Genomic DNA, 23,092 nt, shown 5'->3' with positions numbered 1-23,092 from the left:
CTTGAATACCACTTGATGGGTCGTCTGTAAATTTACATAGGCTAAAGTAATGTGAGGAATTCTTTGGATGATACCTGTAAAACAGGTGAGGTGTTAGTGTCAATAGTTTTTTTTTTTTTACCCTGTATTATCTCATAAGGAGCCAATCTGCCTCATGTTTAATTTCTAAATACTGTGTATCAGTTTTTGTCAGGACCACATACTTTAATTGAGTTAATCAGTCGCTTAATCAAATAAAAAAAATGGCTCCCTGATTAACCAGTGGGGCTGACGTTGAGGGGCAAGTTGTTATGTCCCTGTTCCCCCGTTCCTTTCCCAGATACTTAAAGAATGCTTTTTCTTTAGTTTGTATCCAGAGCCAGCAGGTATTTTGCATTTCAGGGTAGAATGCTATAAACCATAGCTTTTCCTGCTAGCAATAATAACCACAGGCAAGTGAAGCTGACAGGACTCAGCTGAAATCAGTGTCAATATGTCTTTTAAATTTGGTTCTTCCACAATACTGATGGGATTTGAGCATTCACATTTGAAGCCATTGTGAGTATGGCATGTTCCTATAAGAGGAATCTAATGTGGTTCACATCCTTCCAGTAATTAATAGCTTTTGTTTGCTGAATTTTGAAGTTACATTGTGTTAAAGAAAAATAGTGCCCTTTCAATATATAATTAAAAAGGCATTTGTATTGAGTATTTTTAGCAGTATGCACATATACTGTATGTAAGTTGGTTAACAAACATCCTTAAATCTGTTTATAGCCATTAAAAAAAATCTGTTTCTTGTATATTGCCCATGCACCTCTGACAAACTCTGTGTTAAAATATCCATGAAGTGTCTTATTGTGGCCATGTCTATGTAGAACCTATATTATTCAAAGGAATTGTGTTCAATTCTTTTGGCTTTGAAAGTGTTGTATGCAAAGCATTGTAATCTTAAATAGGCTACAGCTGTATTGCAATTACAAAATTAACCTCAGAAGTCATTAGTCATTAGTGTTCATAAGGAAACAAAGGATACTAATTCATAGTAGTCATGATCTCTGTTGGTGGAATATGATTTTGAAAAAAACAGTCGCACACACAAATCAAAGATGAGAGTGTAAGATGAAGATTACAAGCAGGTACCAGATAATCAGCAGCAAGCTGATTTGTTGTGACTTGCCTGCAAATCTATGCTTGTAAATTCTTTAACAGGCAAATTTTTGCATGAATATGTTTCCTGACCTTCCAGTCTGGACTTGTTTACTGTATAAAATATCCTGGCAGCTATTCAGTTCCTGTTCGTATTTTGTATTGCATTGTCATTCCCGTAGCTGATCCAGTTATAAAACACACAAGCCCCCCCCTCCATTTGTAGATATTTATTCTTGTATCATTTTCCCCCAGATTTGCCAGAACACCATCATGTTCGTGTTCTGAAGGTTAATGCCCAAAGTCAAGCAGACAGAAGCCAAGTGCTGCAAGGTTTTCCAAGATTAGGACCGATTCCCTTCGCAGAAATAAATGATTCCTGCCATGTGCAGTGATTTTGTGCAGCGCTACTCACGGCTGAGTGAGTGCATCAATACTGTAGCCCTTACATGCTGTACATACTGATGACACTGTGTTAACTTGATTGACTGAGCAGTATACGGGAGAAGATGCACCTGCAAGAGATGTACAGACACACATTTTTAGTCTGGGTCTGAAACATTTATTTTACATGTATTTTACTTGGATGTATTAGTGTCACATTCCATGGGTTCTCATGTTTCTGCTGCTAAGGTATAGCAAACAGCTATGTATGCTTCTTTGTTGTCAAAATTGTTCTGGAAAACGATTTAAAGGTTCATCTTCTTTTAAAGCCAACAGCCTGTTTTCCATATATAATGTTTAAAGAAATGGCACAGAAGGAGCTAATATGAAGCCTGGCAAACTTGCAGCTAGATAAATACTGTTATCTTAAGAGGTTCAGTTGAATGATAGGTGAATGTTCTGTGTAATTCACTTGTAAGCAGCGTTTTGTGTTATGTTCTTCTCTTTTGTTTGTTCTTTTGTAGGCTTTGAGACAGCAGCAGAAAAGAAGAAATGGAGTCTCAATGATGGTAAACAAGACTGTTCCTCGTGTTGTTTTGACACCATTAAAGGTGTCTGATGAGCAGTCGGATTCACCTTCAGGTAAATAGCTAAAGGAATGTCTGTGGCACTAGTTTGTAGTCAAAGAGCCCTCCCTGTGGGTAATGGCTATTGTGTACAAAATTTAGGATAAGTTAAAATAAGACTATTCCCATAGAGTGGATTTTGGCTTCCCTTTTTTTTCTTAGACCAGTTTTATTAATTCAGAGAAAGGCAAATCTACTCCCATGGTATTAAGAAGAGAAGCTGTGGGGGGCGGGAGGTGTAGATGGTTTTTAAAAAATATTTTTCTTTTTTTAAAATAGAACAATGTATTTAAAAGTAAAAAAAACACCATTACAAGAAGTGTTGTTCATGAATGCACAGCAGTATTTTGGGAATCTGTTTCGTAATAGGAGAACTACATTCTGGTATTCAGTGCTGTCAGGGGGCAAAATAAATAACTACCACAGCTCTTCTGAGAGTAAGAATTGCTCTCTTAGTTCTGTCTTGCAATACCAGTTGTCCTTTTATAGGATTTTGTGTTCTGGCACCATCCTAATCACCACAATGAAACCCTGACCTTTAGTTTTGGCTGTTACATGCCTCATTGTGAACGGAGTCTACAGAGATCTGTGTGACTTTTTATTTTAAATTGTTTTTCCCCCCTCCTCTGGGGTGGGAGAAAATTAACTTTACTAAGGGAGGATTTTCCCTTCTTCTTTTATTTCTTTGTCCCTCTTTAATGGCAGCATGATTATTTTTAAGATGTCCCTCAGCTATCAAAGAAGCTTATTTATAATGGATTAGAAAAAATCTTTATTGACTGCTACATTCAAGAAACTTGTTTTCTCCTCTTAATGGATTTATGAGCTTTTGCTTCATCGCTTCTACTGACAGGGAATCAAATTGTCAAACAGAAAACATTACCTGCCTTTAAATAGAGCAGCAGATGAAGATGTCATTCACATTTATTTAAATACTGTACTAGCTTTGTTTGTGTTTGTGTTTTCTCAAGTGGTGAAGTGTGTTTTCACTGTAATCTTGTGTATGTGTGTATTTTGAAGGATCTGAATCTAAAAATGGTGAAGCAGACAGTTCTGATAAAGAAATGAAACATGGACAAAAATCTCCAACTGGGAAACAAATGAGCCAGCACTTAAAGAGATTAAAAAAATCAGGTTTAGGTAAGTCTCTAAAATGTTTTATTGGTCATTTTAGGTCATGGAAAATATATATATATACACTGTAAACTTACTAGAGGAAGTTCTATATTGTGTCCCTGATGTTTTGGGTATTTTCAGTGCATGAGTGGCTTTCTTAGCTGTTCCTTCATCCCTCTGTACTCTGCAGGAGTGCCCTCTTATTGGGACCTTTCCCCCAGCATGCTTTTCTGCAGTTGACCTTTTCAATCTGACAGACCCAAGCTGTCTTAAATTGGCCATTTTGCAGCCAGCTGTTTCTTGCTTCATCTTCGAATAGGGAACTATTCTTTTCTCCTGTTACGTTTTTCCTTATTTCTGAATGGAATATTGTATATTTTTCTTGGCGACTGTATCCATTTCCTTACATTGATTTTCTGTTTTTAGCATGCTGAGACCATGATAGCTGAGCTTTTAACATTGATTTATAAACTAGTATATTGTTCTGTGTTTGTTGTTAGACTTCTAAACACTATATTGGATTGTTTTCTTGTGGGTCATTTGTATGCAAATACTTCTATTAGGTGACATGTCTTAATAAACCATTTGGAAAGGAAAGCATTTCTGGTCTGTGGTGGTGAATGATTCTCTGCTCTCTCAAATAATGGGGTGTTTTCAGCCACACTTATCATCATTTGTTTGCAAAAAAAAGTTCAGAATCTAATCTTCTAAAAAATAACTATACAACTGTTCCTTAAAAACCCTTCAGAGTATTGACTACATTGAATGTAGTCCATTGAATGATCTTTGACTTGTTTGTCTTAATGGAATGTCATCTCAGAGAAGTTACAAATGAGCTTATATAACTTGTTTATCTCTCAGAAATTGAATTTCCTATTTGTGACAAAAATGTCCTCCCTCTTTTGTTAGTGTTTTTTACAAGTTGGTTTTTAATTATACACCCAAGGCATCCCTCTGTTTCCTAAAGAACATATGTTTTGTTTGATAAATAAATTTGGTGTCAGAAATTCTTAATTACCTTTAATTAAAGTACCAAATATTCTTTCCAATTCAAAATGTGATCTTTACTTTCTGCTATGAAGATCCTTATAGCTCCTAATCAATATTTGGAGAGTGGCTAATTCACTGTTTACTTAACTGGGATACTTTAAACTACAAATTTGGAAATATACTTTTTTCTGTTGGTGGTTGAGGCACTCCATGGCATGAAATCTTTCTAACTTTTTTCTTCTGGTTCTGGTAGTTATATGGGGAACTAATTTTAACCAGAAATTTGAGTTGCCATCAAAACTACCTAAAAATTTTCTCCTTGCAAAAGACAAATGAAACTCATGTAGAACTGTGTTCAGTGTGTAGTGGATTTGTTTTCAGCCAGTATCTAATGTAGCAATCTTACTGCTGGCTAATAAGCAGGAAATGATATCTGAAAAGCTCAGAGCCTCTTTTTCAAAATGGATGAAATGATTTGAGTGAAGTTTTAATTGGTTAGACATTACTTACAAAATCTATAAGAGCACAATCCTAAGTGCTCTCTGGGCTGGTGCAAGTACACAGGAATGAAGGTTCATAGGCTTTTATTTGAATTGTATACAGTTGGTCCATGGGACTCATGTCCAAAGCATGGACCCGGTTTTGACTGTGTCCAGAACTCTTATACGACTCTTGGCCCTTTGTCTGAAAATCTAGACTTCCCATTCGCTGAAAATTTGACATCATAAATGGGACTAATTCCTAACAGGATATAGATAAGATACCATTTACATAAAAGATAGAAAATAGGTGGGCAATAAGTGGGCAAAACCATTGATTGGCTCTGATTTACATACAGGTGAGGTTTCACCTCAAAACTTAGCCAAAATTACACAATTTCCAAAAGTTTTCAAAAACTCTCTAATATCATTTTATCCAGTACTGACCCAGAATGTGACCTTACTCACATTCATCAATCCAATTAGGGACTTCTTTGACAGGTCTCTGTACCATCATTAAGAGATGACCGTTATCTCTCTCCACATGCATTTCTCCTATGCTAATGTCAACATAGAAACACCTGTGAAGCCTTCCTGCTTTGTTAAGGCTTTTGTCTATTCTTAAGACTTTCCTGAAATCAAGCAGCAAAGGTTGCTTAAGACTTACTTCTAATGACTACTGTGTCCCCATATATGTCCCCATATATGTTGGTTACACTTTAGGGCAAGACTATTTTACCTATATGTGTCTTTTCCTTTGAAAACCTGGAAGAATAACATAAGTGAGCATTGGCAAGCAAGTATAGTGATGTCCTTGGCAACACGTGTACTTCTGCCAAGATGAAGTACAGATCTGTCACATTTCCCCAAATGCAGTCACATACCAGTGTTGCATCATCTAATATATTAAAAATAAAATATTGAAATGAATGGGGATCCACCTGAAATTGACTTGTGACCCACCTAGTGCGTCCCTACTCACAGTTTGAGAAACACTGCCATATGGTATTGGTATGCTTTGCTTATAGCACAGTGGCCAGAATCCAAAGAGGCCCATCTACAATGTGCTGTTGCTTTGAAATACACCCAAACAACTGGGATCTTTAAAGTGGCATTTAGTTTTATTTGTTTGTACCACAATTTGTTCAGTAGCTGATAGTGTGTAGAAATAGGTTTGCCTGTGCCAAATGGGTCAGTAGACCTGGGCTCCAGGTCTGCCCCCTGCCCCCATTCTGCTCACCCATTCACCACCCTCCCCCAGTCTGTTTCACCCCTCCACCTTTGCAAAGGGGCCCAAAGAAACTTTGTACCCCCTGATAAAATTCCTCTCAGAGGCTCTGCATTCTTGTCCAATGTATTGATGTATATAGTGTTATATAAAATATAAATTAGTTTGGGAAGAAGAACTGCTATTGTTTTCCCTTGAATTTGTACTAAAAGCTAAATTTGTTTTATTTGTTTAATCCAGGACATTTGAAATGGACCAAAGCTGAGGGTATTGACATAGAAACTCCAGGATCTATTCTTGTGAACACAAACCTGAGGGCTTTAATAAACAAACACACATTTCTTTCCTTGCCTCAGCATTTTCAACAGTATCTCCTGCTTTTACTTCCTGAAGTAGATAGACAGGTAAGTTTTAAAAACAAACAGTAATCGCTGCTGTAGTAAATCCTCTTGTTGATGCTTTTCTGCAGCCTAACTTGATACGCCATTCACTGACACAAGTAAGTGCTTCTTGTCACAGACATAACTAGGTTGTGTACTTCATGTTCAGAGGAAAGTTGTGATAGGCAATAGCATATGTGGCTTCCAAAAAGGATTAGACCATTCATGAAGAAAAGTTGTAACGAGAGCTATGGACCATGACAGCACAGAATGGAATCTCCATATCATCATGGTGCCTTTTAGATGTTGTAGCAGTTGTTCAGGAGCTGCTTTTTTTTTTTTAGTTCATCCCACAGCATTGCTTAACACTTGTCACCCCATGGGCAAAAATGAACTGTTCACATGTGTTGTTACCACACAATCAGAGACTGCGTAGAGAGGACTGGAACTGAATTGAATTTTTATAAGTTTAAATTATCATGCCCAAATTCACTTATTCCAAAAGAATAAGTGCTTCATGCTGGCCAGCAAGGGCACAAAAATCAGAAATGTTTCTCTTCTGTTCATCAAAGTCCTGGACATTATTTAACAGCCATGAGAACTGTATAAACATTCAGTAGGGGTAATTTTTAAGATGTCAGGGAACTGTGAATTGTGAAGTCCCTGAAGTAGCATATAAAGCACAACTCAAGGTAGCTTCCAAGCTTTGTGATCCTTGAGTTTGTCTGACCAAGCTTAGTGAGCTGAAGCTTATGCAATTTCTTTCTATGCTTCTGTATGCCTTGTCCAAAGCCATCCAACTGACTAACAGCCTCTGCTTAGTCCATTTACGTTCACACATGGGTTGAACGTATACAGCTGAGATCTAGTATGGGCCCTGCAGTTGGCCACATTCACGTGGTGATGGGCCTTAAATGTTATAGCAGTGAAAGGTGAAACAGTGGCAGAACTGATTAGGAGAAATAGAAGAGTGACTTTGGAGGCAAAGTAAGTTTCTGGGTTTCAGACTGGTGTCTAGTCTTCCCATGACAGCTCAATAAGTTCCCTAAATAACTGTAAACATTACAAGCCTTCCAGCCTTTCCAGCAAGTTTCCTACAGATAGCCACAGTGTCCTAGCAATGCATAAGAATTCCATGACCAGCTTTTCCCAGCCATCAGTCATTGTCTTTTGTCTTCCAAATATTTGAAAACATAAATTTCAGTGAGAAGTACAGAGCCCGGCCCACAATACTAGAGCCGCTCAATCTTTCCTTAGAAGGCAGGGGGACGGGGGGAAGGCAGAGACGCGATGCCCAGCATCGCACCTCTATTGGGGCACAGGGGCACGCTGCAACTCATCACCGCTTGCAGGAGCCTCCTGGGGGTTGGGGAGCCCTGCGCCAGCCTCAGTAGAGCTCCCCACACAGCGCAGAGCCCTCCAGAAGGCTATCGCAACCGTTTCCGGTTTCTCAATTGCGAAACCAGAAGTGGTTGCCATCGCTTTCTGGAGGGCTCTGTGCTGTGTGGGGAACTCTGCCAAGGCTGGCCTCAGTCTCCCCCAACTCCTGGGAGGCTCCTGCAGGTGGCAGTGAGTGGCAGCGCGCCCCTGCGATGCCCCTGCTGGGCATCACGTCTCTGCTTTCCCCCTCTCCCTGCCCCTTAAGGGAGAAGAGCCCAGGGCTCTCAGGCTGGGGCATCACGACACCCCAGTTTGAAAACCACTGTACTCGGGGCATTATTATATTCCTGGTCCTACATCAACTGGAGTTCTAAGTCCAGGATCAGATTCCTTCACCCTGATTCCACGTGAGCGAAGGGGAGATGGGTAATAGGAATCTCCCAGGTATCAGACCTCGCCTCCAAATAGCAAGACTCACCATTTTAGAAGCCACAGGCAAGTTTGAGATATTTCCATTAGGGAAGTCACAGGAGGTGCAGCAGTCTCTTTGACTTATCTTGTGAAAGGGAATAGGATGTAGAACACAAAGTGTAATTTTTGTCAGCTTTTTAACTAATGTTCCTGCTTTCATTTCTCCCATAGTGTCAGTCCCCTTAGTGCAGGGGTGTCCAAAGTTTTTGGCAGGAGGACCACATTGTCTCTTTGACACTGTGTTGGGGGCCCGGGGGGGGGGGGAGAATTAATTTACATTTAAAATTTGAATAAATTTACATAAGTTTACATAAATGACTATATTAAAGATGAATGTATATGAATGAATGAAGGTCTTGCAATAGCTCAAGGCCTACAAAAGGCCTTGCACAAAGCAAGGCTGGCCTTTCCTTTGCTGCCACTACTGCATCATAGACATGAAACAGCAATCAGTAGAGGGAGCCCTCATCCCACAGCTCACGTGAGAGGTCAAACAGTCGCCCTCACACTGAGAGCAGTTGCGTCGGGCCAGTGCGGGCTCCAGCAAATCTCCAGAGGACCAGAGGCTCATTGGAGACTGGGGGCTCCCTGAGAGCCGCATTGAGAGGCCTTGAGGGCTGCAAGTGGCCCCAGGGCCGGGGTTTAGGCACCCCTGCCTTAGTGTAACGTACAAGTGACGGGGTTTCCAAAAGCACTCAGACTACCACATGACTACAAATCAATACGAGTACCGAAGGTACATTTTGTGTGCCTGACGTTCCTTCAAAAAGCAATCGACCTTCCATTAAAAACAAAGAATGGAGCAACAACCTCTTAAGTGCTTTTATGCCTCACTAATATTGAAAGTTGATTTTTATGACTGATATTTTTTATAAATCATTCAGTTACTACAGCATATTGTAAAAGTATTGAAAATCTTGGCTGCAATTCAGAATATCCCAAAGGATCCTTTTCTTATTTTTGTCTGGAGAACCTCCTCTGCGTGTTACATATAGTAAGCTGCTATACCACTGAACAGATGGATCTCTTCCTACTACTTTAATGAAATGTGCTTCCTTCACATAGTACATAATTAGGCTGTAGAATTTGCTACCACAAATCCGGGTGATGGCCAGTAACTTAGATCAGTGGTTATCAGATGTGGTCCTGTGGCCCACCAGTGGGTCACAACCCAATTTTTGTGGTTCATGAAACTGATAGGGTAGATTAGGCTATGTGCATCAAGGGTTAAACAACCTGCTACTTGGGTGGGGGGGCACTGCTGCCCAATCACCATTATAGCCACAGAGGCTTGAGCAGCTGGTAAAATGAAACCTTTTTTTTAAAGGCGCATCCCAATGCTTAAGAAGTCTGACAGCCACTGGCTTAGATTGCTTTAAAAGAGATCTAGATAGATTCATGGAGGACATCTATTTCATGCCCAGTTTGGGAACTTTCCAGAGGTAGCGAGCTGAAAAGATTTTGATTTCTTTGGCCTGATCCACATGGCTGTACTTGTGGATCTGAACCCCTGCTAACTGGTTAAGAGGCACTTTTTCAAGTGGGTGCTTCTCTTTTATTTAGCAGGGGGAGTGTAACTGGCCCACCTCACCCCAGCAGTGTCTTTTCTAGTGGCTGTCTGCTGGTGTTGCATCTTTTTAGATTGTGAGCCCTTTTGGGACAGGGAGCCATTAGATAATTGATTTTCTCTGAATACCGCTTTGTGAACTTTTTGTTGAAAAGCAGTATATAAATACTGTTGTTGTTGTAGTTGTTGTACTTTGTTCTGATGTTTAAGAATTCTTTTGTATAACCCAGTCTTCTTTGGTTTCTTGTAGGAAGGTATATGGGTGTGTATCCACGGATCCTATATCTGCAGTTTCAGTTAACCACAGATTGGGTTCAGGGGCCCCCTGTGCCTCTCCCGCACACCCCCTCTGGAGATGAGGGGAGTTGCACTTTGCAGGTCTCAGAACACTTACAGTGGAAAAAAATGCTACTTCCGCTTTCATCGTAAAACCGGAAGTGACATTCTTATTACCTTATAAGGCAGTCTGCTTTAGAATGTCTAATTTGCTATCACAAATTCTATTCGTGATGTCCAATAGCTTAGTGTATCCCATATCCACAGATTTAGTAGATTCAGATACAGGGGCACACCTATATTTGTGGTCACCTACAGGTTTTCTTAGAGACATCATGTTATTTATTCTCCAAGCTCCAACACACTCTTTGTCCACAAGGATATGAAGTTCCACTAAATCTGTGAATCGGCCTTTTCAGCCACACTAGACGCTATTCCAGAACCACCGTTCAGAGCGCGATACCATAGTCTTTCACGACTGAAGGTTGCCAACTACTACTACTAGTTGTGTGATGAGGCTATCATTATTGGATTGCTTTTACAGGGATTGTAGCTCAATTACCAAGCACATGCTTTGGGTGCAGGGTCGTGCAGGGTGTCCCAGATTCAGCCCTGGGTATTTCAACTTAAAGTATCTCAGACACTAAGACTTAGGAAACAACTCTTCTTTAGACCTGCCAGTCAATGCAGACAATACTAGCCTAGATGGATCATGGATGTTCATTTACCTCAGGCTGTCTTTTAATTTAGTAGATATGTTTTTACTTGCTTTGTTCCTTGAAAGGCCACAAACTGAGCAAGTGTTGCAGCAATCAGATTACCATTTCAGCAAGTACACGTGCCTTGAGTCTAATGTCAGCATGCACTGTGTTTGAATTGGTCTTGAGAATTAAGAAGTTGACTGTTTTTGCTCTTTTCAAAGCTTGCTTTAAATTTACTGTTCTTGAATCAAGCAAGGTTACCCCACCACACGCCACCTAGTCACCAGGCAGATGAGGCAGAGCCTCCCCACGGGAGTCCTTTGAAAAGTGTTGCTGCCATGTGAGGCGCCCAAGCACCCACAACCCACATGTGTAGCACGTGGGTTGCAGGTGCTTGGGTGCGTCACACAGCTGCAGTGCTTTCCAAAGGACACCCGTATGGAGGCTGTGCCTCACCTGCCAACCACCCACCACACTTCCCTGCTAGTTACATCATCTAGCTCATATAGATCTCATTGTATTGAATTGGTTGTACATCTTAGTCCTTTGCAACATACCGATATAGTAGTTATATTTGTATATCTGTAATGTAATCACAACTGCCATTTGGATCTGACTAGCTGGATCTGACTAGCAGCCATTTAAAGCAATGAATTGGGGTGGTGGTGCCCCCTTACCATGCATCTGCCTGTTGTCGTCCCCCCCCCCCATTGGCCTGATGACCTATCAAGTGGCTTTAGTTTGCTCTCTGACCCCCTTCTCAGTTGCTGGGAGCAAGCAAGAAAAGGTTTAGGGCAGTGGTTGTCTACTTCTTCTTCCTGCACTGCTGCTGTGAGCAATAGTAGTGGTAGAGATTCAAGAAGAAGCAGCAGGGCAACTCTGCTGTGATTGCTCAACCCCTTCTCCTTCTTGTCTGCCCTTAAAAAAATACAGGTGAGTAAGGAGGAGAAGGCAGTAGAGGCTTCCCATGTCTGCTTTTGCCTTCAGCTCTGGTTCAACCTCCCCCTGCTTGTTTCATCAGTCCTGTTGAATCAAACTGGATGAATGGAGCTTGCTGGGAGTGCTTCCAACATGCTCTACCCATCCTGTCTGTTCCAAATAGAGGGAAGAGAGGACAGCAGTGGTGGGGAACATGACTGCAGAGTGCATGGTGTTTTATGTTTTTTAAGGGGGAATGCATACCAGCAGAGATGGCATATTTGCCCCAATTCAGGTAACTGATGGACTCAGGCTGCTCCTGCCTGAAATGAAATTCATTTAATTGACTTTTCAGTTTCCATATTTTAATTTTCCTACTGTACTGTTTTGCTATACCATTGTATGTTATCCTCTTTCACCCTTTGTTTTTCTCTTCAACCACTTTGGGTATTTTTATTTTGGCTCATCAGTGTGTTGTGACCAGTATGGTCATTCTACCGAACAAACTGTAAATTAAACACAACACATCTAATTTTTAGGATATGTGTTTGTAATTTTGCAGTCTGACTTGGTATTTATTCCAAATAAATACAGGAAGGAAAAATAGTTGTTGATGTCTATCTTTGACTTTTTAAAATATTTTTTAAATTTCCCATCCAATACGTAAAATGAGCTAAGGATTCATTCGTGTGCCATTCAAAAACAACCCTGCACTGCCCTCATTCTAGTTGTAAGCTAGTTTCTGAATCAGTCCAACACATTGTTTTGAAGTATGTCTTGGCATTGAGCAATTATGGAACAGTTTGGTCATTGCTGCACCCCTATGGTGTGACATAGTCTGTACTTTTTACTCACTGAACAACTTTTGTTTGAATGAATTTGCTCAATTGTACTATTTGTATAGAACTATTATAGCATGCAACATTTTTTAGTGTTCTTACTGAATCACATGCAGCAGTATGTATCCATTCTTTTGTTCTGGGCTTGTTCTGCATCTGTGAACATTTTTTTTCTTTTTATTTGCGAACATTTATTACTCGTTTGAATTCCCAGAATGAAATGATGGTTGGGCAGGGAAGGGCTATGACATGTGCTGTTTATTTTACATAACAACAGCCAAAGAGTGGTAGAATTCCTCCAGATCTTTTCTGGCTACATAAGCATATGATGAAGGTACCTGGATTAAAGGTCAAACTTTGTAGTGGCCATGCTTTGTTATGACATGGGGAGCTCACATCTCACACGCCTGACAAATTGGCTCCCAGGAGATTTGACCAAACAGTGAGGCCAAGAAAGGATAATTGCTTAGCATTATTTTACAGGCTGTTCCCTGATGTCTTAATAATATGTATGCTTTTAATCTGTGTGTAGCATAATATCTCTTGCAAATTGAAAAACTACTTACTGTTGGTGTTTCCAACACTCCAGCTCTTTCATTTTTAAATGTTTTTAGAAATACAGTTGAATTTCCTTTGACTCATACTCCCCATAAAATGTAAACATGCAACAGAAGTTTAATATTTTCTGTTTAAATAGGGAATCCATGTTCAATTATCTATTGCAGCGGTTCCCAAAGACCTCCTTAGGAGTTTCAATTTATTTGCTTAAAACCATCGGTCGTCGCAATACATTAAAAGAAAAACAACAATAAAATATATAACAATAACCAATAAAAACACTCATCCTTAAGATTTATGGAGTTTTGCACGGATCTTTTTTGCGGCTTTGGCAAACTTTGCTACTTGATAGGTGATAGTAACATCTGTACCCGCAAGCAAACTGCATAGCTGAGCAGGCAAGGGTCTATCATGCAATAATCTAAGTATACCAGCAAGAAATTGATTCCTAGAATGTTCATACAAGGGACAACTAAATAAATAGTGAAAGATATCATCAATAACCCCTAGTCCACATAAACAAACTCTTTGATAAAAGGGGGTATTATTATATTTCCCCTCCAACCAGGCCGATGGCATACATTGAAAGCGAAGGGCCATAAATGTTTTTCGTATCGGAGCAGCAGTTAAATTTATAAAATAATTTTCCAAACCAAAAGATGTTTTATAAACATGAAACCAAAATGCAGATGACATTTGGGAAATAATACATAAATCCATCCTCTTAGAATAAAGGCTAATTTTTTCTTTGAGCAACTTCTTGATTTCATTAGTAATAAGAATAGGAAGGGACTCTACATTGAGTCCATATTCATCCATTATAGGTCTAACCGAATTTGCCCAAGACTCTTGTGCAGGATTTTGAAGTTGTTCTAAAAAACATTTCTTTGGAAGGCGGGAGTCATTCATGGAGTTCAATTTTAACCAATACTTAATGAGTGCAATATGACAGCTAGCTTCAACTGAAATCAATCCCACCTCAGCTCTTAAATATACAATTGGCGTTGCACGGGGAACAGATAAAAGAGATCGTATAAAAAAATTCTGGGCCAATTCCAAAATAGGGGACTTTGTATATCCCCAGACCTCAGCCCCATAGGTTATTTGAGGAATTATTTTTTTGGCAAACACCTCAACAGCTGGAGCAACTAAACTTCCCCCGTGAACTCTAGTAAATCGAAGCTCCTTAGGAGTTGGGAACCATGTAAGTATTTGCTGGGACAGGGGGATTGCAGCAGCACGATCCCTATGATCATGCTGTTGCCCGGAATGGGAGAGTTGTTTTTTTTAAACTTACCTCCAGCCAGCGCTGGAGTCCTGGGTGGTCCAGGGGGTCTGGGGAGGACTCCGCAGGGCTCCTTAAGTCTCTATTATTGTGAAAAAGGGCACCTCCAGTCTCAAAATGAAAACTGGAAATGCCCTTCCCGCCCCCCTTTTTTTTTACATGTACAGAGGCTTGGGGAGCCCTGCAGATGGCTCTCCCGACCATCCAGACCTCCCAGGAGTCCAGCACTGGCTTGAAGTAAAAAAACACCTCCCCTCCCCAGCAGCAGTGCGATCCTGGAGATTGCGTTGCTGCCTTTCTCCTCTCCCCACTTATTAAAGGGGTAGGAATAAGTGCTTTCCTGGCCAGTGGGTCACAACCCACTAGTTTGGGAACCACTGATCTATTGTTAAGTTACCAAAATAATCCCCAGTATGTTAAACCTAAAGCTCTGGTGAAGTAGTATAATCAAATGATGTAGATTTTATAGCTGTGTACGTTAATAGCAGAATCACTGCCTCCATTAACAAAATGTTTTGTTTGAGAAATATATCTTCTACATAACAATTAAGTAGAAAGTCAGAGTAGTAGCTTTTTATGAGAATAAAGGTAATATTTGATTAAGCTTCTGGGGTGGGCACATCTAATAGATTTAGATGGTTCACTGCTTCTTAATATATCAGTCATATGACAGAATCTGAACACCTGTAAAATAATGTCATATTCTTTCTGAAGAGCACTCAGGTTTTAGTAGAATGTCTATAGAATGTTGATACATTCTATTAGCACATGGATATTGCAGTGGGCACCAGTAGCAAAGGAGTTAAAATAGGCATCAATAGGAAATAAACAGACTGGATGCTATTCTATTTGCTAATGTTTGACATTTTCATGGCTTATGAAAATAGCCACTGGGCTATGACAAATGTGTTTTTTCCCTTAAATAAAATAAAAAATAATTACTTTAATGTTTTTGATGTGGATTGTTCATAAAATAATTGCTTATGTTTGGGAATTAACACCTTCATTGTGCTTAATCAGACAAAACCAGAATTCCAAGCCAAACAAAATAAAAAAACCTTTTCAAAAACATTTGTTGTTCTGGCTCATTAAAGCATTGTCTCTGTTGGACAGCATTTCTTGAAGACTATAAAAATTAATAGTGTATTTAAAAAGTGCTTTATTGGCATGTTTCTCCAAATACTAATTTAGTTTTAGTGCTTTATTGTGCCATCTCCATGGCTGTGGACTGCAGAAGTAAAATATCCTTTAATGACAAGTTTTTCTCTGTCATACGTTTTCAGTCCAGGTGAATTTAATTTGTCTGTTTAATTTGCAAGGCATATTGCATGAAAATCTTTTAGACCGTGAAAAATTTTGTTGGATTAAATTTGGCTTGTTTTTTCCTTATTCTTTTCTTTCCCATGCAGTGCAAATCTGAGAGAATATTTTGTCTTGTTTTAGAGAGCATGATTAAAAAATGGGAGATGAAAAACTTGATTTGGTTTTGTTTTTGATAAAGTAGATGCTTCCATATTCAGATTCTTTCACTAAAGGAGTATTCTATAGATTATCATTTCTCCCATCTGCTGGAAATGTTACTGTTCTTATCATACCATGGTAATCCTATGGGCAGTAGTTCTGATATTGGTGTGACTTTCAGCCCTCCTACTCAGCATACAAAAGGATTCAGATTGATGGCAGGCATCTGTCCTTTTCTTTCTTGGCCTTTCTTGATAGTGGTGTATTACTGTTCCTAAAGAGTTCAACAATGCTTATGCCTTTCTATTGCTCCTGTTTATTTCATGGTTAAGGCTGAAATCCTTTCTGGGAGAAAGCCCCCTGAACACAGAAGTAAACGTGCATAGGATTGTACCGCACCTGCTGTAAGCCTCAATTACAGCTTTGTGTTCTCTGTTTCTTGACCAAGGAGACAAAATTACCTGTTGCGCTTTTGCTTTCTCCTTGATTTCTTTTTGCGTCTCCATATTGCCATCAGAATGTTGATGTTGGGGGATGAGGAACAGTACATTTCCAGTACTGTATTGTTTAACATACCTCGACTTTATACCCAAAACTATTCCGCTGATTAATTTCTTTTAAAGTTTCTTCGTTTACAACTTTTCAAACAATATATAAATTTTAAAATTACTGTTTTAATAACTGATTGCTGGTCATTAAAAGAAGCTTGCTACTAATGTGAAGTAGTTACTAGATCACATAAACTGAATTAGTTATATTTTATCATTTAATTTAGGCACACTGATTCTGGATTAGGCCACTTGCATTTAATATGATGACTATATGAAAATGCTATTTAACTATTAGGAGATTATTTCCTTTGTTATTTCCACTTTCTGTCCTTCCCTGTTTCACATAATTGGAGCTCTATTCTTATGTACTCTTAGTTGAAGCTATCTCTGACAGTGTCTTCTGCTACCACCGGCTTATTTTCTAGATGGGAAGTGATGGAGTTTTGCGCCTCAGTAGTTCTGCTCTAAATAATGAATTCTTTGCATATGCAGCACAAGGGTGGAAACAACGATTGGCAGAAGGTAATTTTCTATTCGTTTTTAGACTTACCACAAAGTGATTTTTTTCCCCCCTGAAGATATGCCTTCTTGTGTCAGGCCAGGAATACATGCACTAAAAATACTTTTATGAGGGAATATATAGAGTGGCAGGACTTTGAAATTATTTAGACTGATTAACCTTCCAATTGATTTAAGTGCATCTATATACCAGAATAAGGGAGTTCATTTGGGCAGTCTTATTTAAAATATGAACAAGCATTTTCATCAATGTCACCTTTGGAAAACTAAATGCATGTGACTAAATCCCATCAATATACTTTGGAAATTTCAAAGATAACACTACAGATAACCGTGCTGATTTTTTCCCCCTCAAATTCATTTTTTGTTAAATGAAAATCTGAATCACTGAAGGTTTACTGTAAAAAACAATATAATATACCTGTGAACATAAATACTGTATAACAAATGAAATTGCAAGAGCTTCTGAGGTCCCCTTTCTACTACAGCCCCCAACCTCAGCTGAAAATCTGCTCCTGAAAGCTAGTGGACTTTCTGCAGCAGGATTCAATACAGTTCAAGGAACTGCATTTGGAAGAGGAAATGATAAGAGTTGTATAAGACTTGTATAATTGTATATGAGGGCCCAATCCTATCTAATTTTCCAGTGCCGGTGCAGCCGTGCCAATGGGGTGTGCACTGCATCCTTTAATGGGGAGGCAGTCACAGGAGCCTCTTCAAGGTATGGGAACACTTGTTCCCTTACCTTGGGGCTGCATTGTGGTTGCACTGGTGCTGGAAAGTTGGATAGGATTGGGTCCTCAGTAACTTGAATATATGCATCAGAGTCTTTGGAACTTGGTCAATTCAGGTAATCTTAGGGAATAAACTTCCAAACAATTTTTGCGCAACCCCAGTTCTGTGATGTTTCTCCAGAGAGTCTCACCTTAATGCAAGCTAAAATGATTAAGTGGTTTGCACCTTTAGACAAATCATTGGGCACCTGTATTCAGGTGTATACTGCTTTTGTCTTTTTAGGAGAATTTACTCCTGAAATGCAGTTGCGCATCAGACAAGAGATCGAAAAGGAAAAGAAAACGGAACCATGGAAAGAGAAGTTCTTTGAAAGATTTTATGGAGAAAAGTAAGTGTGTTTTAAAAACTTAATTTAAAAATAAGTTAAAAATAAGTTAAAATGGCTGTAGGTTTCCTGCTTTTTCCTTACCTGATGGCAACCATCATGACTGTTTTTGCTCAGTCTTGATTTCTAACATCTTGCTTTCTTTCATATCTCGCCTCAAAGCCAACATATTTGGAAAAATCTTCTTTGGACCACTGTAGTCTTTATCATCTGAACTTTCTGTTCTACTGCCTGTCCCCTAATTCCAGCTCGCTACTCATTAATCAAGTCTTTGTACTGTCTACCTTATCTAAACTGTAAATTTATGGGTAGGGACAATGTCATTTCGATGTTTCTAACTAAGCTGTTGGTGATAAATGTGGAGGAAAAGAGGTAATTGTAGATAATTTACAGTACTAGCAGAAGCTCTGGTATTGGAGATAATGGATAAAATTTAGCAGCATGTCAGCACTTTCCTTAAAGTACAGGCCTGCTCCAATCACTGATAAACTTGGGTGGGTGAGTGGTTATGCAGTATAAAGTGCAAAAAGAAGAGCAGGTAGAGAGTGAACCCTGTGATCCGCACACAGCTTTTCTTCCCACAGTTTGTTCTCCAAGTTATCTTTCTCCTAACTAGGCTCACTCCATTGGGGAAGACTCAGTTGCACTTCTCCTGTAGCTAAATTTGCTTTTTTTCAAGGTAACAGGCAGCCTGATCCTAACCTGTGTTAGAATAGGCAGGCCAGCTGGCCTGCCCCGTATCCAGCGTGGGTCTGGGTCTGGCTGCGGCTCAAGTTGGAGTAAGAGGCACAAGTCGGAGCAAGGGGAATGAACTCCCCTTATCCTGCGTTGTGCCACAGCTAGCCCTATGAGGTTAATCAAATTTGCGCCAGCAAAATCAATGCTGCAAATCTGAAAGGGCTGGGTTGGGCCAACCCAGCCGGGAACAGAGATTGGGATCCAGCCTAAGTGCCAATCCCACCCCCTCCCTGAGCTGTCCTGCCCACTGTCCCCTACCACCCCCCTACCCCGAAACACCCTCTTTAAACCTTTTCCCTGCTCTCCCCAAACCCCACACTTGCTGCCATCGGCCAGTGCTTCCTTATCAGCCCTGGGCAGCACAGGGCCTGGATCCGGCTTTGCTGAGCCAGCGTACGTCTATGGGACTTGCACTGGCTGAAGGGTGAGCCAGGATTGTGCCCTGATATGAAATAATAATAATAATACTGGTATTTATATACCGCCTTTCTTGGTCATTGGAGTATTCCTTTGATTTTTTTCAAGGCGGTTTACATGGGCAGGCTTTCTCTAAACCCCCGAGGAGGTTTTTACAATAAACAAAGAAGTTCTGTCTTTAAGGAACACAATACATTTCAGATGGATCTTTTCTGTCTGGTCATCATAATCAAAACCATGGGTGGGAGAACAGTACACTTGGAAAACCTCTGCAAACTGCAAATCCCCATGCCTTAATATCTCTGCCTCCTTTGCTTTCATATAAGACTTGGGGCTAACCACACACACACACCCCAATGTTTTTCAAACCCTCCCCTTAAAGGTCCAATCACCAACTTGCTAATAACCATATTTTTAACAATGTGCCTTCTTAAACCCAGCAACAAACTGCCACCTGACAAACCATGCAGTGAGATGAGTGCCCCTTTGCAGAGGTAAATAAAGGTGACCCAACTGCATGTGGATGAAAACTTGGCCATAGCTTTGTTAATGAATGACAGGTCCACTAAAGACCAGTGTGCAGGGTGGAGCAATTCCCTCTTCTTATTCCTACCAAAATAGGGTGGGGGTGAAGTGACTTTGTGTCCCTCCCAGCTGCAAATGCTCCACCCCCTCCCTTTTCCCATAAGACCTGTATCACATGCGAATCTTAGAACTTTTGTTTCAGGTGACCAAACGTGACTGTGCTGGTTTTATTCAGCTCATAACCTCTTCACCAAATTTTTGTCCCTGTAAAATGTTTATATATATTTGGTTATGATGACTGAATAATTTAATTATATGATTTTTTTCTAGGTTGGGAATGTCAATAGAAGATTCTATAAAGCTTACATCTGTACAGAACAGTAATGAAGATGAAGATAGTTCATTGTGTGGATCTTCAGATCTTCCTGGTCCTTCTAGGGAGTTAACCTTTGATGATCATGAAGAGAAAAACAGCCAGCTACCACCATTGCCAGAGAGAGATTTCTGCCAGTCCCTTTGCACCATGGAACATGCTCCATCCAAGGATCTAACAGCAGAAGCAGAAGACATTTTGATACCTGAAGAATCTGTTATTCAAGAAGAAATAGCTGAGGAGGTTGAGACCAGTATATGCGAGTGTCAAGAGGAGAACCATAAAGCAGAATGTGTCAGTTCTGAGGAACCCATCAGCCCAGTTGGTATAAATGAAGAAACAGAAACTTTGCCACTTTCGGAAAACTCTGAATCCTGTGTTGTGATGAATGATGTAGTAGATACGTTGTCTCATGTTGAAATTAAGGTGGAAGAGAAATTAGAATATCTTCAAGAGGAAATGTCCATCATGACGGATCAGCTGGAAAACAGTTTATCGCCTTCACAATCTACTTCATCTACAAACTCTCCCAGTAATATGGAAGAAAAAGATGTGGAATCTGCAAAAGAACTAAGTCCTCATGGAAAATATTCCCCTGTCTTCAATGGTTCCTTGTTTGCTGGTGGAAGTGTTGCTGTACACATGGAGCTGCAAAGTGACCCTGATGAACAGTCTTCTGAAAATGCTTGTATTTCTGAAACTTCCTTTTCCTCTGAAAGCCCCGAGGAACCATGTGTCATTATTGCATCTCCAGGAGGTGACACACGATCTACTTCAGAGGAACCTTGTACTCCAGCGTCTCTGGAAACAGCTTGTTCATCTGATGTGTCCTGCACTGAAACTGATAGTCAACAAAAACCTATTGATGATCACCTGAATACATCTTTAATTTCTGAAGCATCACCAATGCCTGCCTCACCTGTAACGTCAGAAGCATCTCTGATGTCAAATTTGCCTTTGACTTCAGAAGCGTCACCTGTTTCTAACGTGCCCTTGCCATCAGAAACCTCACCAATGTCTGACTTACCCTTAACATCTGAAACTTCTTCAGTATCTTCTGTTCTTTTAGCTTCTGAAACATCTCATTCAAACAATTTGCCGCTACCTTCAGAAACATCTCCACTTTCTAATTCCCCAGTGAGTGAAAGATTTATTCTGCAGCAAAGAAAATCACCGTGTTTGTCTGAGGAATCTCTGTCACCACTGAAAGAAGAAACCCCTGCCATTCCTAATGTTTCTCAAGAGGAAAGTCTTGCTTCCCAACAGAAACAGCTGCAAGGTGCACCTGAAGCTATGAAAGCTGTCATACCTGAAACTTCAACAGTGGAAGAGTCCCAGGCTAGAAATCTTACTAATCAACCATGTAGATCACATACAGAAATGGAAAAATCTTTCATTTCTTCTCTTGCAGAACACTCTTCTCCAGAAGTAATAAGAATTAGAAACCATGGTGCTCAGCAAAGAACTGAAAAAAAGGGTGCAGCACCTCAGCTGGAAGTATCCGTTCTGACAGAAGTGGCAGCCTGCAAAAATTCTGACTCTCTTCCATCTAAACCACATGATAAACTATATACCTCATCATCATCAGAAAAGTTGTTGTACTCAGAAGTGGGCAGAAGTAAGTCTCATAAACTTCTAGGAATAGCACAGAGTAGGTTTGAGAGTTCTTATTCTTCAAAGTCAGAACCCACCAAGTCACCTGAACTAAGAAGTGAAAACAGAGACCTGGACATCCCAAAGAGGAAGACTGCTGAACACCACGGTCTTGGAATCTCCAAAGAGAAGCGAGCTAGAATTGAAGATGACCAATATCATCGTAACACATCAGCAAGTTCATCTGAGAGAGAGCCACCACCTAGAGAAGAGCCCAGAGTTCCACCTCTTAAGGTAAAGTAATGGGGGAAAGTGTACTGAAAGAAACACTGAAACCAACTTTAATTGGCGTATACTGGAGTTTTAGCTAACTCAAGAATACCAATAGTGACATGTTTTTACTGTCTTTGTCTAGTTACCAAAGCAAATAAGCGTGTAATGATTATTCATTGACATAACTAGAATGATGTTCTTTTTGAGTAACTGATAAGGAGATCTTCACATTACATCATAGTAGTGAAATTGACACACCCGTAACATGAAGCGCTATATTTGATGAAATGATTTTTAAAAATATCTCCATTGGAGATGGAAGCACTTTGTGGAAGCTTTGTGTCTGTTCCCCTCCCCCCCCCGTATATTGTATTCATTCATGAAAATAGTTAAGTTTTTACTGTGTCCACTGTTAGAACTTTCAACATCCTTTTCTGATTTCTGAGCTGCAGTATGTTTGGAAAGACAAAAGAGTTGAAAGTTTTAAGTTGACTCAATAGTCATGAATAAAAGGATAAAAGAGTCCAAAAGGACAACAGAATTTCACAGCATCTAAGCAGGTGCAACTCTGTAGTTAGTGTATATATTCAAGAGTATTTAATAACAATATTTCCAGTGCAAAATATAATAAATTTACAATAAATTCATACCTTCCATAGCACTGCTTCTTTTAGTATAAATTTGTTACAGCACAAATTGTGATTGACAGCCGTTCTAACTAATGGAAGTGGTGCATTCTGGGCCAGTCACATCCATTTCCTGCATATTAGATCAATAATACCATCATGCATTTTCAATCTTATTTAGTTTTGTATACATGGGTTCTTGCCATTTAATTGATAGCCAGTGTGTTTTTCTATTACACCAATATCTTGAAGAGTGCATGGAAAATATTCCCCAAAAGTCAAATACTGCAAGAAGCAGTGCTATTGGAAACTTTATTAATCTAATAGGCAGGATATATCAGTGAGTGACTTCTGATTCTAGCATTGCTAGAGAAAGGAAGAAAACTTCTCTCTATCCACTGTTACCACACCATACACATTTTATAAGAATTTGCCATTTGGTTGCCCATTCATCTAGCTCAGGGCTCTCCAGACTCTGGCCTGTGGGCCGGATCTGGCACCCTGCCTCCCCCCCCCCGCATGAACAGCTTACGGTTCTGACAGGGAGCAGCCCTTCTCCACTTCTTATCC

At 39.9% G+C, this 23,092-nt stretch overlaps 1 protein-coding gene across 1 annotated transcript in view; it reads left to right on the top strand.

Moving 5' to 3' along the window:
• Positions 1–23,092, top strand: part of ASXL3 (ASXL transcriptional regulator 3) — a 131,975-nt gene that overhangs the window by 102,869 nt on the left and 6,014 nt on the right. Inside the window, exons 6-11 of the mRNA XM_066625327.1 lie at positions 2,037–2,154; positions 3,159–3,278; positions 6,192–6,355; positions 16,764–16,860; positions 17,875–17,980; positions 19,988–21,917. Of these exons, the coding sequence (XP_066481424.1) occupies positions 2,037–2,154; positions 3,159–3,278; positions 6,192–6,355; positions 16,764–16,860; positions 17,875–17,980; positions 19,988–21,917 (2,535 nt within the window). The remainder of the gene's footprint in view (positions 1–2,036; positions 2,155–3,158; positions 3,279–6,191; positions 6,356–16,763; positions 16,861–17,874; positions 17,981–19,987; positions 21,918–23,092) is intronic.

Source organism: Tiliqua scincoides, chromosome 4, assembly GCF_035046505.1.
Source record: "Tiliqua scincoides isolate rTilSci1 chromosome 4, rTilSci1.hap2, whole genome shotgun sequence".
NCBI lineage: Eukaryota > Metazoa > Chordata > Lepidosauria > Squamata > Scincidae > Tiliqua > Tiliqua scincoides.
The sequence above is the reverse complement of the archived record's forward strand: the minus strand, read 5'-3'. Positions and strand labels throughout refer to the sequence as shown.